Raw genomic sequence first — 16,305 nt, forward strand, 5'->3', positions numbered from 1 at the left:
CTGGGTGGAATGTAAATATACAAATAAAAGCAATTTAAATATAATATAAAAATACAACTATACAAATACACAAATAAGGGCATGAAAAAAATAACAAAACAACAACAACAACAACAACAGATAAACAGATAAAAAAGCAAACAGAAAATAAGGTAATCATATGAGGTGGCCCCTGAAAGTGTATGGACACTATGGTTAATCTGCTTAGGTACTGCAGTGACATTCAGAAATAAGTTTATCTGTGAATCAAATATACTGTTTAGGGCTACTGCAAGAGGTCAGTACTATTTTTGTTTAGTTATTTAATTATTTTATATGCATACATATATATATATATATTTTTTTGCCCTTTTTTCTCTCAGGTGAGCGGGAGTTCTGAACGTGGCCGTGTGTGACACGTGGTGTGCGTGATGCTGATAAGCAGAAGAACATGTCTTTCTCCTAGCCCTTTGTTCTTCCCAGCTCATGTAACCTAGAGTGGCCCAGAAGGCCCGGGGGATTGTCCCATGAATCCAAGCCCAGACCGCAGCAAGGAGTGTCTCCCCCCTAAAAAGCGGGACTCCCGACAGGGCTCGTCAGATCAGCCGGCCCCAGAGGATGACTTCAAACCCCCCGCCCCTTTTCGAAGCCGAAGGCAGCACCCCTCCACGGAGGGTCACCGAGAGAGCGGGGATCTTCTACCACCCCCTCCGCCCACGCTGCCACCCCTTCCTCTGTCGTTGCCTTGGCAGGTGTCCTATACTCCCTCCGGGCATCCCTCATACCTGCCGGTCCAGGTGGGAGAGAGGCGAGGGTCAGCTTCGGCATCCTGGAGAGAGACGTTGTGTGGACGGGGTGTGGACAGAGGACTGGAGCACACCGTTGCCCATCACTCTCGTTGGCTGAGCACTGACATCCCCCCAATTAGTGTGCAACCACTCATCTCTGTGCCCATGTTCAAAAGTGTCTACGCAGGCGAATCCAGAGAAATTTGGTCCTACAGCCCCGGTCGACGAGACTATAGCTCGTCTCTCTTCTCTCCTCACCTCTTTCCACAGCCTACAGTTTATCCCCACGACACTCTCCCAGACAGCAGACTCAGGTACCAAGGCAGATGGCCCAATGGTGTTGAAAGCACAGATAGCGGGTCTGGGCCTAGCAGAAGGATGCCCTCTTGCGATGACCGTGGGAACGACAATGTGGCCAGGTTAGACGGTCCACATGCCAATGGCAGGAGAAGACAGGAGAACACAACAAGACAGACCACCGGAAGAGGCCTTCTGCCACGAGAGAGCACAAGTGCACATTCCTTACCATGGGACAGGGACCCTCGGGGAACACCCAAAACGCCAATACCCCCCTCACCAGACGCAAAGACAGGAAGGGCAGTCACTTCTCAGGACCATTTCGGTGGTAGTGCCTCTCAGGCTGGAGCTCAGATCTACTATGCTGTGGGGTCCCTTTGCCAATCTGCCCACCATAACTCTCAAAAGTACCCACAACTTAGTCCTTCTGTGTCCTGCTCCCCGAGGAAGTCACATCACGTCCTGCAAAGCCAACACAACAGCCATGGGCTTGAGACAGAATGGGATCCCTCAGCAGGGTCCTACCACCCTCCCGTCGCTGTGCTCACTGGCCCTGACCCACCCCCTTCTGCAGTCCTACCTCATTTTGCCAAAGGTTCCCTGATCGAGCTGGCCGGCGGCCATCTGAAGAGGGTGGAGGAGCTGAAGACAGAGGATTTCGTGCGAAGTGCTGACACCTTGCCTGAGTTTCACCTGAGCACCTGCACTATTCTCTTAATCTCACCCGGACCCACGTACGGCTTCAACCACTTGCAGGTCTTGCTCACAGACCGCAACACTCAGGTGAGTTTAGCACAAGAAGTATGTACAGAAATAAAAATTTACTGCAAATTCAAGTCAAGTCAATTTATTTAAGTGTATTTTTTTATTAATGCTGTACTACACAAAGTGATGATAAGAAAGGATAAAATAAAATGCAGCCAGTAACATTAACACAACTAAACTATGGCTACGTCTACATTAATCCGGATACATTTGAAAACGGTGTTTTCGTTTTAAAATGCTCTCCATCCACACTAGCATTTTCAAGTGTTTTCCAAAAGTTTCTTATCCACACTGAAACAATAGAAAACATTAAATTTGCTTTACTGTGCATGCATAAAGCCTTAAAGAAGGTGTATCATCTCACCTCACTGAGATGATACAGACGGAACAGACATAATACTTTACGTTTTCATGCAATTCTTCTGGTAGGATCATTTTATTGACGCAAATATCTCCCCATTCACTGACGCGTCCAGGTCGCACTCACTCACAACTGTATGTCTGATCTAAAATGCAACTGCCCTCATGTTTTGCCGCAAACAGCAATTGCGAGTACATTTTCGGGAACCAGGACTGTGAAATATGAAAAGTGTACCAAGTAACATCTATAGTAAATCTATAGCAATAGTGTGAAAGTGAATAGCACATAACAGGCATGATAATGGTATAAACATGTCTATTGGTACAATACATGTCACATGAATAAACATGCTTAATCGTTTTCAAAAGCCTCTGTTTTCACAGTCCACACTACAACGCGAAAATAGCGTATTCAAATTTTTCCACTTTGGAGAGCATTTTCCTTGATAAAAACACCGTCTCAGTGTGGACGGAAGGCCAAAACTTTGTGGACAAAGCCTATTACAGTTGACTTTGAAACGTATTAAACAACTTTTAAAAACAAGATTTTTGAAATTTTTTTGTGCATGTTGAAGTGGCCTAAATAATTACCAAAATGGGCAGTAGAGGAGCCTAATAAATTAGTTTTTTCTTGTTCAACTGAAGGAAGTTCTTTTCCTTCCAGTATTTGACATCCTTCAGACATCTGAAAAGGTTACTTAAAGTCCCACTGAAGTACCTTGAAATGTGCAGAGTTATTCAGTGTGTTGACATAATTTCCACTGAAACAGGAGAGCATATCAAGTGGCTCATCACATAGCACGGGTTGTATGTCTTCTGCTCGTCAGTGCCGTTTATAATGTAGAAGATGTCTAACCATTTGCAATGTTTGAGGTACAGCATTCAGGGTAGAATATGATCTGCTCTGTGCTGTCATGTCTCTGGACCAGACCACACTGTGTGCACCCTGTGGAGGTTTGCGTGACACTGGCACGAAAGCAGACTTCATTGCCCCTAATGGAACGCATATGGATTGCTCCCTATCCCCTATATAGTTGCACTATGTGCCATTCACATTATAGAACATAGTAGATGTTTGAAAAGTAACAGATTTCAGAGGAAGCTTTACTTTCTGCTTATAAGGTAAGGGGAGGGATGATTCCGAATTATGTCATCAAAGTCCTTGAGCCTTAGTGGTAGAGAGAAAGTGTAAATTGTGCATGCTTACAACTTTTGTTTGGATCACATAGCCTTAAGATTAACATATTGTCATAATATGTTAATAATATGTCAGATCAACAGCTACCATTAGGGTTTTGTTGCAACCGGTATGCTGGGGTATAATTTCGACATCATGACATGATTTTTAATTATTAGATGCATTGTGAGTGAGAATCTGTTGGCTTTTTATAATAGATATCAATTTGAGGATAGGAATCGGGAAGGTCACTTTATGAACTGACAGCCTCTACTCTTCAACATATTACCACATTCATTTTGGCTTGAGCTATATTTGGAGTTTGCAACAAAATAAAGTATTTTTAACAATAAGAAAACACAACAATGTTGTTTTGTCAGAGAGTTTTGGCTGTCATAAAACTACATAGCGTTGATAGCTCAAAAAGAAATTCATTGTGAACAAATTCTGTTTTCTGACAAAGGATTATTGAGCTAACTGTGTGTTGATAAGTACTGCCACTTGAAGTGTTTTTCAAATACAGTGCACATATAAAATCTTAATGTATTTCTCTCTCCGAGTGTGAATCCTTCTGTGTGAAATGTCATTATGGGTGGCTTTGCAACCTTACCGAAATGTACGTTCTTGTTCCGGCAGGAGCTGCTCACAGTCTTAGCGGAGTATCCGTTTTTCGTCCGGGACCGCGGCTGGTCTTCTTGCAGTCCCCAGCGGAGCGCCCAGCTGTATGGCCTGCAGTGCCGTCAGCTCAGCATAGGCGACGTGTGTCTGGCACTGACTCCCACACCTGCTTCACCTCACTCCGGCAGTCAGGTGCAGCGTCCGCACATACGCTCAGAGGACGCGGTGGAGCTGGCGGAGAGAATGCCCCATGCCCCCACGCCTCCGTCTCCGCCAGCGGTCCAGCCTTCTCCTTCCAGTTTGCTAAGCGAGCGGCCCCATGCCCGCAAGAGACGCTGGTCCGCCCCTGAGCTCCAGCCAGGAATCAAGACTAGCACCCATTTACCTCAAGGCTCTAAGCACGAGAGACAGCAGTAAGGCTTCGGATCGACACCACAGGAAGGTCTAGAGTCTGATTATTGGTAACCTCACAGATACCATGGAATAGCTAGTAAATTGTTCCCCTTCTTTCCTCCACTGTTAAATGTGATTTCAGAATGTAGAACAACACATGCTAACCAGTTCCAAAATGCACAGTGAGACAATCAAAAATCACGTCTTTGTGATGCCACGCACCTTTTAGTTATGCTAATGTCAAGCCTTTTTCTGCAGGGTATGTCTTTTTAATCCGTATTATAACAAACCAATACTACTGGAAGAAAAAGGCAAAGTACACAAATATATGAGAATATATCATATTACGAGTGTTCTGTGAATATGCTACAGGAAATAGTCTACTGTTAAATCTGTAATGACGTCTCGTTTCACGCTTATGAACTGCGTACGTACCTTCAGTCTAGCAGGCAAGCTGAATGTATTAAGCAGCCTTCAGCCAGGCTTTCAGTGTGGGGTCAGTATGCTAGTTCACTTTAGCATTACGCTCCAGCCTGTTCGTACCAAGGGAAGAGACACTAATGTGGGAATGAAAGCACACGCGACCCTGGGCCTGGTGAGTGATGGTGCTAATGACACATCAGAAAAGTCCTCTGGTGATTGTGACATTTCCTTGTGAAAAAGGACAGAAATCTAGTGTTTTGAAATCAGATACGGGTATATCTACTCATGATTAAGCACACTCTATCACTTTATTTTTCTCTCTTTTTTGTGGTTTCTCAAATAACGTTCGCTGTTAGTTTTTTGTTTCTTTATAAATGTTCTAAGTGCTCTAAAAATGTATATTTTTAAAGTTGTGAGACTGTAATACAATGTTCGCTAGAAATAAAAGAACAGCTTTCTAGATTTATATCGAATTCTATATTTAGCATCTTAATGAGACGACAAATGAGAACGATATTGCCGCAATATTCTGATGTATGAAATACCAAACCTTGAGATGTTACTATGGCTACGTTCACACTGTTAGTGTGCAATGTCCTGTTCACACAGCAGCTTACCAGAGTAGAACACTGTCTGTATCATTGTGTATTCTGTGTGTGTCTATTACCTGTAACCACAGCGAAGGTGGCTAAGTAAATATCAACGATGGCGATGTGCAAAAATACATTTGTCGTCTCGCATTTGATACAACATAAAATTCAATTCAATTGTGGTGCCATTTCATCTGTTGAATCTTGAATAAATGGCAGCTTTTCTATCTCAGTAAAGAGTCCGGTGGAGAACAGCGACTGGATCCAAACCTTCAGATGACGCACAGCTCATATCTGCGTCTCTGTGAGTTACTGAAGCCACAGTTATCATTTACTTGGTCCTCACCCTCGTAAACAAGCGCAACGTGTGTGAACGCAACTGTTCGAATGACCCAGATGCAGGACTGACAAGCGGACTCTGCTGCTGTGTGAACGTGGCCTATAAGCAGTCTGGCAACATGTCACGCGTATGGAAAAATTCATGCAGTCCTTACACCTGGGCAATGTTAAATGTAATTTAAGCTCGTAACGCTGGCTTGCATTGAGGATGTGCAGAAATCATGCCACAGTGAATATCAGCATTACTCTCTTTTAAATACAATGCACTTGGATTTGTTTTTAAAAACATACAATGACAGAATTAATCCACGGCTTCATAAGTAATCTGCTCAAATATATTTGGGATGGGCCAGTCATCGGGACAACCTTGGGCAGGACGTTTTACATTTGATTTATTCATCATTTAAAGGCTGAAACAAAGATTCCTAATTTTTGATTTGCCGTCCCTTCCTCTGACCCCGTCTCTGAAGGGTCTGAAGGATCAGATCGCTCTTCACTCTTATGAGTTCACTGCATTTAAACACTGCTGTGTGTAGCGGCTGCATTCGGTGTGACATGAGTTCTCTTCAGTACAAGCTGATTTGTCTACCATGAGTCATATTGTACTTCTGAAATAACCAGGTGATACAGAAGACTAACCAAACTCTTTATTTTAATTACATTTTTGAAGCAAACTTTTACAAAAGGATAAAGAAATCATAATCTAATTGAATCAGTATCATGGTTAGTAATATTAGTAAGACTACAAAGGACATAAAGCTGAATACAATCAATGAAAAAGTTAGTCTACTGACGTTAGATACAGACACTTCCATTTGTATTATTAATATTTTATTATTATAATTGTAATTTACTCATGTCATTGCTGGTGAATTCCTACACAGGGATGGTGAAACGTGTGCTGTTCTGATTAAGGTATGTTTATTCATTGGTTTTCCTGTGTGGCGGTGATTGCTTCCTCTCCACATTATTAGGTGCATTATGCCTGCGGAGACACTCTACAGCAAACAGAGGAATCACCTACACACAGAGATAGAGTGAGAGAAAGAAAGAAAAGATTTATTTGCTGTGTGATTATTCCACAATGCCCTCTACTGGTAGTTTTACCAGTAAAAAATCTCTGAATCGAAATACTTCTGGGGCTGGAACAAAATGCAAAATGCTATCAATCAATCAGTTTTTTTGATCATGGTTTGGAAGGGGTTCAATTTTAGCATACTTTAGCATATATTTGTTTACATTTTATAATATTTTGTTTCATAATAAATAAAATAGAAGAAAAAAATGTATAGGCAAATGCATAAGCAAAAAAACTAACAAAAAAAGGCATATTTGAATATGTGAATAACTGTAAGTTAAATAGTTTTGAATTGAATATACATATATATGGTAAAACTTGATTTTGATAGTCCACTTTAGGTATTCTACAACTAGATGTCAACTACAACTATTTAAGAGTATTATTAGACTGTCAGCTTAATATCTGCTAACACTTTATTTCACTTTATTTCCCCAACAGACGTTCTACTGACTGTACGTAACTTTGTAAGTGCATGCCAACTTATTGGTAACACTTTATTACAGGGACTGATTCTCACTATTAACTAGTTAGACTTATTAGAATGCCTATTATTAACATTGGCTATTTATTAGAGCTAATAAAGCACTTATTGTGCATGACCATATTCTGCATCCCGAATCCTACACAATTCCTAAACTCAGCAACTACCTTACTAACTATTAATAAGCAGCAAATTAGGAGTTTACTGAGGTAAAAGGCGTAGTTGAATGCTTGTTAATAGTGAGAATTGGACCTTAAAATAAAGTGACCAGTTTATATTACTAACACTGACCTACTAATACTCTAATAAGAGTTAGTTGACATGTAGTTGCAAAGTTACTTAGAGTTAGCAAAATGTATATATATATATTTTTTTTCCAAGTGTCGTGTGTTATAATGAGATAATCTCTCATAATTAGGACCATGACCCAGTATAAGATATGATGGCATAATACAGGAACTCTCAGTAGTTCCAAACAACTCCGCGCTGATAATATGATTGAAGGGGTTTAATCAGGACAGACAGCAGTCTCACTGTATTTGCAGACTTTTCTAGTAATTATTAACACATAATGTGCATTTATTGTGCTTTGATAGCTACGCTGACTACGCTTTACAATCACATTTTATTCTGAGGACTGAAAAAGAGACAGCATTAATGTTCTCATACTCCTGGGCAGTCAAATGTTGCCGAACACCTTAAGTGTAACTTTTAATCAATTCAATAATAATAAGTACAATATTTTACTTCAGTTCTATATTTTGAGTAGATTTTTGGTATTTTTTCTAATATGTTTATTATATATATATATATATATATATATATATATATATATATATTACAATTAGTGTAGTATTTATGGTTAAAATAGAGAAAACAGTTTTGAATTAAAGAGCAAAGAGGCAAATTAGAGGCATTTGGTGGCCAGAAAGATAATATTCCTATGTAATGTTTAATAAGTATACATGTATAGTTGCTCAAAAGATTATCACTGGTTATAATTGCTTACTTTTTTAGGTTTTGCATTTTAACGTACATTTAGACATTGTCAAACACTCGATTTTTATACGTTTAGATTTTTTAAATGTTACTTTTAAAAGGTTAATTACTGACATCCCAGCCTCATTTTATTTTTATAAAAGCATACAACATTACGTGAATATTAAAAAGGGCAGCAGATATGGAATTCAAGCCAGTAAAAAACATTTAAAAAGCACAAGGCAACCAATTGCATTCAGCGAACCTACAGGGATAGAAAGATCTTAAATATATGACAACTAGCATCTGGTTGTGGTCTTCATTAAGGTGTTTCTCATGTTCTCTAACTGCAATTATAGTATAGTTTCAATTATAGTATAACTGTCTATTATCTAATGATAAACATGAACTATAACGCACTTCAAAAAATTCCACTGCTGGCCGGATTTCCGTAAAAGTAATTGCATGCTTTAGAATATTTGTTAACCATCGGAATCAAACATTGAACAGCCCTGGGGTATAACACTGATTATATCATTACAGTGGCACCTGTCAAGGGGTGGGATACATTAGCCAGCAAGTGAACAGTCAGTTCAGGGAAGGACAACAGGGGAATCGCCGTCAGGGTTATGGGAGAACAAATCTCATGGATGCTCATATGGGCAGCAAAGGCTAGTCCGTCTGGTCTGATCGCACAGAAGAGCTTCTATAACACAAATGAAGGCAGTGACCTTTTTCAGCAGGATAATGCACCCTGTCACACTGAAAAAACTGTTCACGAATGGTTTGAGGAACATGACAAAGAGCCTCCAGATTCCCCAGATCTTAACCCAACTGAGCATCTATGGCAGTGCCGGTCCTCCCTATAGGCAAAGCACGCAGGTTGCGTACCACCAGGGGGCCTCCTTGCTTTCACAGATGAATTTAGTGCTGTGCTGTGCATTTCATTTTTGATTTTGGCTTCCAACAATTATGAAAGCACAATGCCGCATTCCTTTCCATTCCTTTAAAGCAGCGCGCTCTCACCCTTCCTACGTATCATCCAAATCAGTCTAATCAAGTAACATGGCCGTCATAGTATACGGTCTTCTGTGCTCGAAAGCATTTTAAGCTGCGAAAGAGACACTGTTTCCAAGGACAAACACACAAATTTATGCCAAAATATCCGTCTTTATGTCTTGAGGGGTTCACTTCAACTCAGTTATGTCTTAAAGGGAAAGTTCACCCAAAAATGAAAATTCTGTCATTTATTACTCACCCTCATGTCTTTCAAAACCTGTAAGACCTTTGTTTATCTTCGGCGTTGTGATAACAGGATTTTCATTTTTGAGTGAACTATCCCTTTAAGTGAACGTAAACAGTGTGGAAAATAATCGAATGCTTGTCCGTTTATTAGACCTGTCAGTGTTAATCAAACAAAAGACAACGAGAGAACCACTGCTCTTCACTCAGTGACTTTGGTAAGAATCAATGTACATTTAATTCATACGGTGAAGACTAAGCAGTGTTCGATTTTTACATATGATGACTTTATTCAGTTTCTGTGTAGTAGGCTATTATTTTTAGTCAAACAACTCACTGTTGTTTGTTGACAGTGAAACTGCTCTGAAACAACAGAATAAGGGGTTGGGGGTTTTTATGAACGCATGGGGCCTTCTGACAAAGTGTAGCTTAGGGCCCCCAGAAGTCTAAGATCGGCACTGATATATGGGATGTGCTGGACCAATAAATGCGATCCACGGCGGCCCCACCGCACAACTTGCAGGCTGTTAATGTCTTAATGCCAGATACACAGGACACGTTCAGAAAAGTCCAGGGCTCAATGCATCCGAGCGGATCTGACAGCATGAGGGGGACCTGCGCGATATTAGGCAAGTGGCTTTAATGTTTTTAATGAAATCTGAGATGTTTATGTCCGGTTAACCAACACTTAACCAAAACGTATAAAAACGTAACTTTCTTAAGAAGAAGAAATCATATAAAGGTGGCAAATCCATGTAAGTCAAGCAGGTTAATCCAGACCTTGTGAAGAGATACAGTCGTTTTATATAATAATTTATGCTTAGGATATGTAAGCAATCAAAAACCTGTCAAAGACTTTCGGCCAGAACAGGACGAGTGATTTTTATTTGCTTTATGTGACACACTACATTAGGAAAAAGCCTGAAGCAAATGGACAGCCACTATATTGTGAAATATCTGATAATCCTATTCTCAAATATGTGTATTAAAGTAAATGCATGCTGTTGTTTAAACTGCTTAATAAAGACCGCGTCAGTTGTTCTCTAATGGGTAATAGGTGCTGCTGTGTTAGTTTGCGCTGCAATGCAGAGAATCAGAGTCAGATTGACAACCCATGAATTCCTTCACTTCTCCCGAAAGACATGAAAGCACATAACTGGTAGGGCTGGGCGATATAGCTAAAAAATGCAACACAATATTATGTTTCGTATCAGTAATTATTGAAAACAATTTATTACTTTTTTTAAACAAAGAGCAGAAGAAAAAAAACATTTAACCACTGTATTTTTTTATTATTTTATATGCAGATTAGTGTTAAGGAAACTTTTTGACTTGTCTCCTGAAGCCACAGGAGGGCACAATGAGCAACATTATGTACCGCATTCAATTGTTTATTCAATGCAATGAAACAATGGCTATCTATAAAAAAAGTGTATCATTTCGTAAATTGCATAAGCAATTATGAACAAAACAGCATCATGTATTTATGCATAGCTTAATACAAAAATCCAAAGCGCCGAACACACAAGCACATGTTAAAATGAGTGCTGTGCCTGTCTGCGTTTAAGAGATCGTGAATGAAAGAAATTAATATTAGTCAAGTTTATAATAATGATGATGTAAGTGTCGTTTAGCGTTGTACTTTAGCGTTTGTGTTAGCCTGCCAAGCTGAACCCACGAGATGCTCTGCTGCTGCTGCGATTTTCATTCAGCATACTAGAGAAATATAGACGCTCAATACCGAGATCTTGGTTAGGATAAAACCGTAACCAAGCCATTCACACAGAACGCATTTTCGAGACGGACAACTAACTTGCACTTGCGTCTCACACAAAAGATGAATAGAAAGCCATGTAAAGTTAAAAGAGCTTCAAGTTTTGTCTCAAGAATTTGTGGGTTTTTTATTCCATTCACTGATAGCACGTGCCTATATCGTGTGCTATACTGAAAATTTTTTCTATTGTTATCGATGAAGGTGTACCGTCAATAAATACTGATATCGTTTTATCGCCCAGGCAGGAAAAAAAACAGAGTGAACTTTATAGTCGCCTACAAAATGCGCAATGATCATGTCATCAAAATCAAAGTTTTAAAGGGATTATTATAGACTCTTCTTTAGACATCAGCGTATATTTTACAAATGATACACTGCAGGTCAAGAAAAGAAGTTAGGTAGCTAGAAAATAAATGAATATGAATTGAATTAATCATAAGTGACATTTATAATATTACAAAAGATTTATATTCCAAGGAAATGCTGTTCTTTTGAACTTTTTATGAAAGTCCACAAAGGGTTAAATAAGTTAATTTGTGTTAATGTTTTGCTGCCATAGCTGTTCATTTTCAGTCTTTTCTTGTGCTACCGTTGACAAACAAGTTGTGAAGTTTTGTATTTGTCAAATAAACTAAACTAGGCAAAATCGTTTGTACAGGTTTCAGTACAGATGCTTGTGAAGGGCAGCACAGGCTTACTGTCTGAACGCTCAGTACATCTCCAGTATACAAGCGCAAGGCTCCAATGCTACCGAACACTCACTTGTGCAGTGATGAGCTTCTTGGTCTTTGGCTGGCTGGGGTCAGGGAACTCCTCTCCGAAGCACAGGTCCACTGTGTACTGTGGCTCGGGACCAGTGCCCTGCCGGTGGTTTTGTAACTCTGCCAAGAACACAGGAAACAGCGTGAGGACTGAAGGATCAGCGAAATGCAAAAAGCACTGGTTTCCCCAGGCTAAGCCCCCTCCCTCCTTCACCTTGCAAGAAGATGGTCATGTCCAGGAGTTTGCAGGTCCTCTCTCTCTCCAGTTTGTTCGGTTTCTGTCTGTGCTCTGCCAGAGGGCCGTCCCAGTACACGCGGCCCTGGCAGAAGCGCTTGATGAACACACCGTCTGGGGCCACCCACACCAGCACACCTTTCTCCAGGTGCGGCAGAAGACGGGTCATGGCTTCGGAGATGCCCGGGGGCAGGTTTATAATGTCTGGACAGGGGAAGAAGACCTTCTTGGCTTCACAAGGCCCGTAGATGCGCTCGTTCCCCACCGGAGCGCAGCCCTGCAGAATGAAGCAGCCGTCTGGAGACGTAGTGACGAGATTCTGCACCAGGTTACCGTGATAGAACAAGCGCACCTCCAGGCGGCAGTCTGCATGCATGCACACGAAAAAACAGCATCGCTTTTTTAACACTGGCTTCAGTTTTCAGCGTACACCTAATGTTATACATCGTATTCCTCCCAGTGAGTAATTCGATCTTTAAAATCACAATGACATCTAGTTTCAAGTTGGTACTTCATAAAACGAGGAACATTAGAGGACGAGCTCACCAGTTATGGGGACCTGAGACGGGTATAGAGGAATGGAGTTAGTGCCTGTGCTGGGACACGCATACGCCCTGCCATTCACTGCAAACACACACATACACTCAATGTAACTCTTTGTTTGTCTCTTTTTAGTAAGTCATTGTTATTGACAGTAAAACACTAACCACTCCATCCAGCAGCTTTGTTTGAGTCACCAAGCGAACTGTCCTGCTGGAGGTGAAAATAAACTATTATTTTCATACGCAATCGGTCCAGTAGGGGGCAGAACAATAAATGTCATCCGAGTTTGCAGTCAGTGTGGTGCGTGTGGGGATTTCCACAGGAGTTGTCACTGAACAGTACCTGCATGGGCAGATGTGTGTCTCTCAAGGCTTTGCTGCAGTCACTGTCCAGTGATATTCCAGCAGGGTCTGGAAGACACAAGGGGTAGCTGGTTTTGAGTATGACTGTGTCTGAGTGGATATATTTATATTAATGAGGAAGTGAGATGTGGGTGGCGGAGGTTTGAGGAACACGAGTCTAGAGCGGTCATAATACCTGCAGCTCTCCCTGTGTCGTCCAGGATCCGGTAGACCTTGTACGGCTCAGAGATATCCAGCTGGCTGCGCTCAGGAACCTCCTGGAAGTCTGTGCTCTTGTTGAGGGCACAGCGCAGACGCGTTTTCCACGTAGAGGGGTCTGCTTTGTCCCTGCCCTCTTGAAACTTACCCTTGTACATGGCCCATGCCTGAGACAGAGTGTGTGTTTAATCTGCTTTCTGTCTAAATGTATCGGTGTATAGCAGCTGTATTTTCTGCAAGTTGTGTACCTTTTTAGTCCGCTGGACTTCAATTAAATATAGTTGGAATGATAGAAATGAAAAGCTACGAGCAGATATAATCACCATCAGTCAAGCAGTACACTAATATCAGTGTGGTCCGTTCGGACAGATCTGTAAAGCCTCAGCTGAAAGTGGGTTTCATGGTAAAACTGTACAGTGTGTTCACCTTAAACAGTGCGGCGTCCTGGTTCTGTCTGTAGTCCTGTTTGGCTGCGTGTTTCCAGGGAATCCTGAACATGGTTTTCTCCTCATTTTCCCAGCTCAGTCCAGCGTATTCCCCGCTGTCTATCTGTGCTATCAGCCATTCTCTCAGTCGCATGTGCCTCGACCCGTCTTCCATCAATCTGCAACATCACACCAGTCAGTCACATACAAACGGCAGTCCTAACACACCAAGACCTCTGTTTACGCGATAAAGACATTAGATTTGAGATGAACTCACAGTTACACAATTGCATGCATTCAGACATGTGAGTGAGTGAGCTTTAAAAGTGAAAGTAAAAGTATGAAGTGAAGCACTTTCGGTTTCCCATGTAATGAAGGTTGCTCTGTTAACAATGACATGTAGGCACAAACTGTCCCTAATATGCACTACTCACCTCTGCCTGCAGAAACAACACGAAGACACGAAGCGTGTCATTTAGTGCGCCGACACTGCTGCAAGCATGTGAATGCAGAATGCTGTTCTGGCGAAACAAACCAAGCGAAGAGCCTTCCGAACACAATGCATGGAGCTGTCGTTACTTCTGTAATGAGTTCTGCACTCTTGCTAAAGCTCCCGTTGCAGTCAAAGAGGGTTTCTGCACGCCACGACACATCTCTTATTTGCACCGTGTTTACTCTTTGATTCGGAGCTCGGTAAAGCTAGCAAGATATTCACAGACTCGACTTCTGGCTTCTGGATCAATAACTCACGAGCAAAATGTTTTACTACAAAATTGACGCCTCTTTTCTTTCGCAGTGATGTAGAAAACGAGCTACAAGCGAGTTTTCCTCAAAACAAGCTTTCCTCCGCTCTGTACAAAATACATTGATCTCAATGCGCTGGCGTCTGAGAGACAAGTCCGCAGGGACCGTCTGCAAAGTGCGAACCGCAACAAATGTTGCTGATAAAATACTCAATAACTATACAGTAACACGCTCTAGTGTCACCGAATTCAGTTCACACGTCGCTGCTCTCCTGCTGCTTTATCTACAACACTTATTTTGAAAGTAATTGCTTTTGCACATTTTTTATGATTTTTCATTATGAAAAATAGTCAATAACTAAACTGTAACACACTGTACGATCTAATTATTTGTGTCTCTGCAATCATCCAACCTCACTCCTAAATCCACTCCAGCAGGACGGCCAATATTTCGAGCAAACCCACCTCACTCGACACCAAGGCCGCACTTATTTGAACAAAAATAGAGTAAAACAGCAATATTGTGAAATATAACCATTAAAATAACTATTTTCTATTTTAATATATTTTTACATGTAGTTTCATCTGTGATGCGCAGCTGTATTTTCAGCATCATTCCTCCAGTCTTCAGTGTCACATGATCTTCAGAAATCAGTATAATAGCCTATCATTTGCTGCTCAAGAAGCATTTCTGATTATTGGGCTATTGCTGCTTCATATTTGTGTGGAAACCGTGATGCATTTTTCAGAATTAATTTTATATATACTAACAATGTTATGTAGGCTAATGTAATAATGTGGCAATAGTTTCTTAAGATCCACTTTTGCTTCTGATGCTTTTAGGAAACGCAGCCCTATTTAAACAAGCACTGTGCGCCATGCATCAGCAGAACGCTGTCTGTGATTGATTGGTTTTATCTTTCAGCATTTGCGTGTGTTCCGATGAGCAGGAGAAATGTTTTTATACAACACAATTGCTCGCTAGTATAGTCTATTTTTCCACTTAGAACCACCTCACTCGACACCAAGGCCGCACTTATTTGAACAAAAATAGAGTAAAACAGCAATATTGTGAAATATAACCATTAAAATAACTATTTTCTATTTTAATATATTTTTACATGTAGTTTCATCTGTGATGCGCAGCTGTATTTTCAGCATCATTCCTCCAGTCTTCAGTGTCACATGATCTTCAGAAATCAGTATAATAGCCTATCATTTGCTGCTCAAGAAGCATTTCTGATTATTGGGCTATTGCTGCTTCATATTTGTGTGGAAACCGTGATGCATTTTTCAGAATTAATTTTATATATACTAACAATGTTATGTAGGCTAATGTAATAATGTGGCAATAGTTTCTTAAGATCCACTTTTGCTTCTGATGCTTTTAGGAAACGCAGCCCTATTTAAACAAGCACTGTGCGCCATGCATCAGCAGAACGCTGTCTGTGATTGATTGGTTTTATCTTTCAGCATTTGCGTGTGTTCCGATGAGCAGGAGAAATGTTTTTATACAACACAATTGCTCGCTAGTATAGTCTATTTTTCCACTTAGAATGGTTTAGTGCCTCAGTATTTGAACGAGCTCATATTGCATTATAGTCCTACACGTCCGCTGCGTTCTCAAAACTCTGGCCATTTGATAATACCTAGAATATCAAAATCAACTGCGGGCGGCAGATCCTTTTCCTATTTAGCGCCCAAACTCTGGAATAATCTAGCTAACATTTTTCGGGAGGCAGGCACACGCTGT

At 40.9% G+C, this 16,305-nt stretch overlaps 2 protein-coding genes across 4 annotated transcripts; one reads left to right on the forward strand and one right to left on the reverse strand.

The window, feature by feature from the left end:
• Positions 1 to 223: 223 nt before the first annotated feature.
• LOC107568831 (uncharacterized) lies at positions 224 to 5,224 on the forward strand. Its single transcript, XM_016254817.1, has 2 exons — positions 224 to 1,847; positions 4,003 to 5,224. Exons 1-2 carry the CDS (start codon positions 507 to 509, stop codon positions 4,399 to 4,401), a joined length of 1,740 nt encoding a protein of 579 aa, XP_016110303.1. The 5' UTR covers positions 224 to 506; the 3' UTR covers positions 4,402 to 5,224.
• Positions 5,225 to 6,524: 1,300 nt separating this feature from the next.
• Positions 6,525 to 14,733, reverse strand: irf10 (interferon regulatory factor 10). 3 transcript variants are annotated; one of them, XM_016254820.1, is made up of 9 exons: positions 14,244 to 14,733; positions 13,811 to 13,988; positions 13,362 to 13,551; positions 13,167 to 13,234; positions 12,989 to 13,031; positions 12,828 to 12,905; positions 12,261 to 12,647; positions 12,048 to 12,166; positions 6,525 to 6,749 (listed from the first exon to the last, which is right to left on the reverse strand). In XM_016254820.1, exons 1-9 carry the CDS (start codon positions 14,282 to 14,284, stop codon positions 6,651 to 6,653), a joined length of 1,203 nt encoding a protein of 400 aa, XP_016110306.1. In that variant the 5' UTR covers positions 14,285 to 14,733; the 3' UTR covers positions 6,525 to 6,650. The 3 variants fall into 3 exon arrangements, with proteins under 3 accessions (XP_016110306.1, XP_016110305.1, XP_016110307.1); XM_016254819.1 differs by having other exon boundaries at positions 12,989 to 13,034; XM_016254821.1 differs by lacking the exon at positions 14,244 to 14,733 and adding an exon at positions 14,087 to 14,168 and having other exon boundaries at positions 12,989 to 13,034.
• Positions 14,734 to 16,305: the final 1,572 nt, after the last annotated feature.

Source organism: Sinocyclocheilus grahami, unplaced genomic scaffold (assembly GCF_001515645.1).
Source record: "Sinocyclocheilus grahami isolate Dianchi unplaced genomic scaffold, SAMN03320097.WGS_v1.1 scaffold1285.1, whole genome shotgun sequence".
NCBI classification, from domain to species: Eukaryota; Metazoa; Chordata; class Actinopteri; order Cypriniformes; family Cyprinidae; genus Sinocyclocheilus; species Sinocyclocheilus grahami.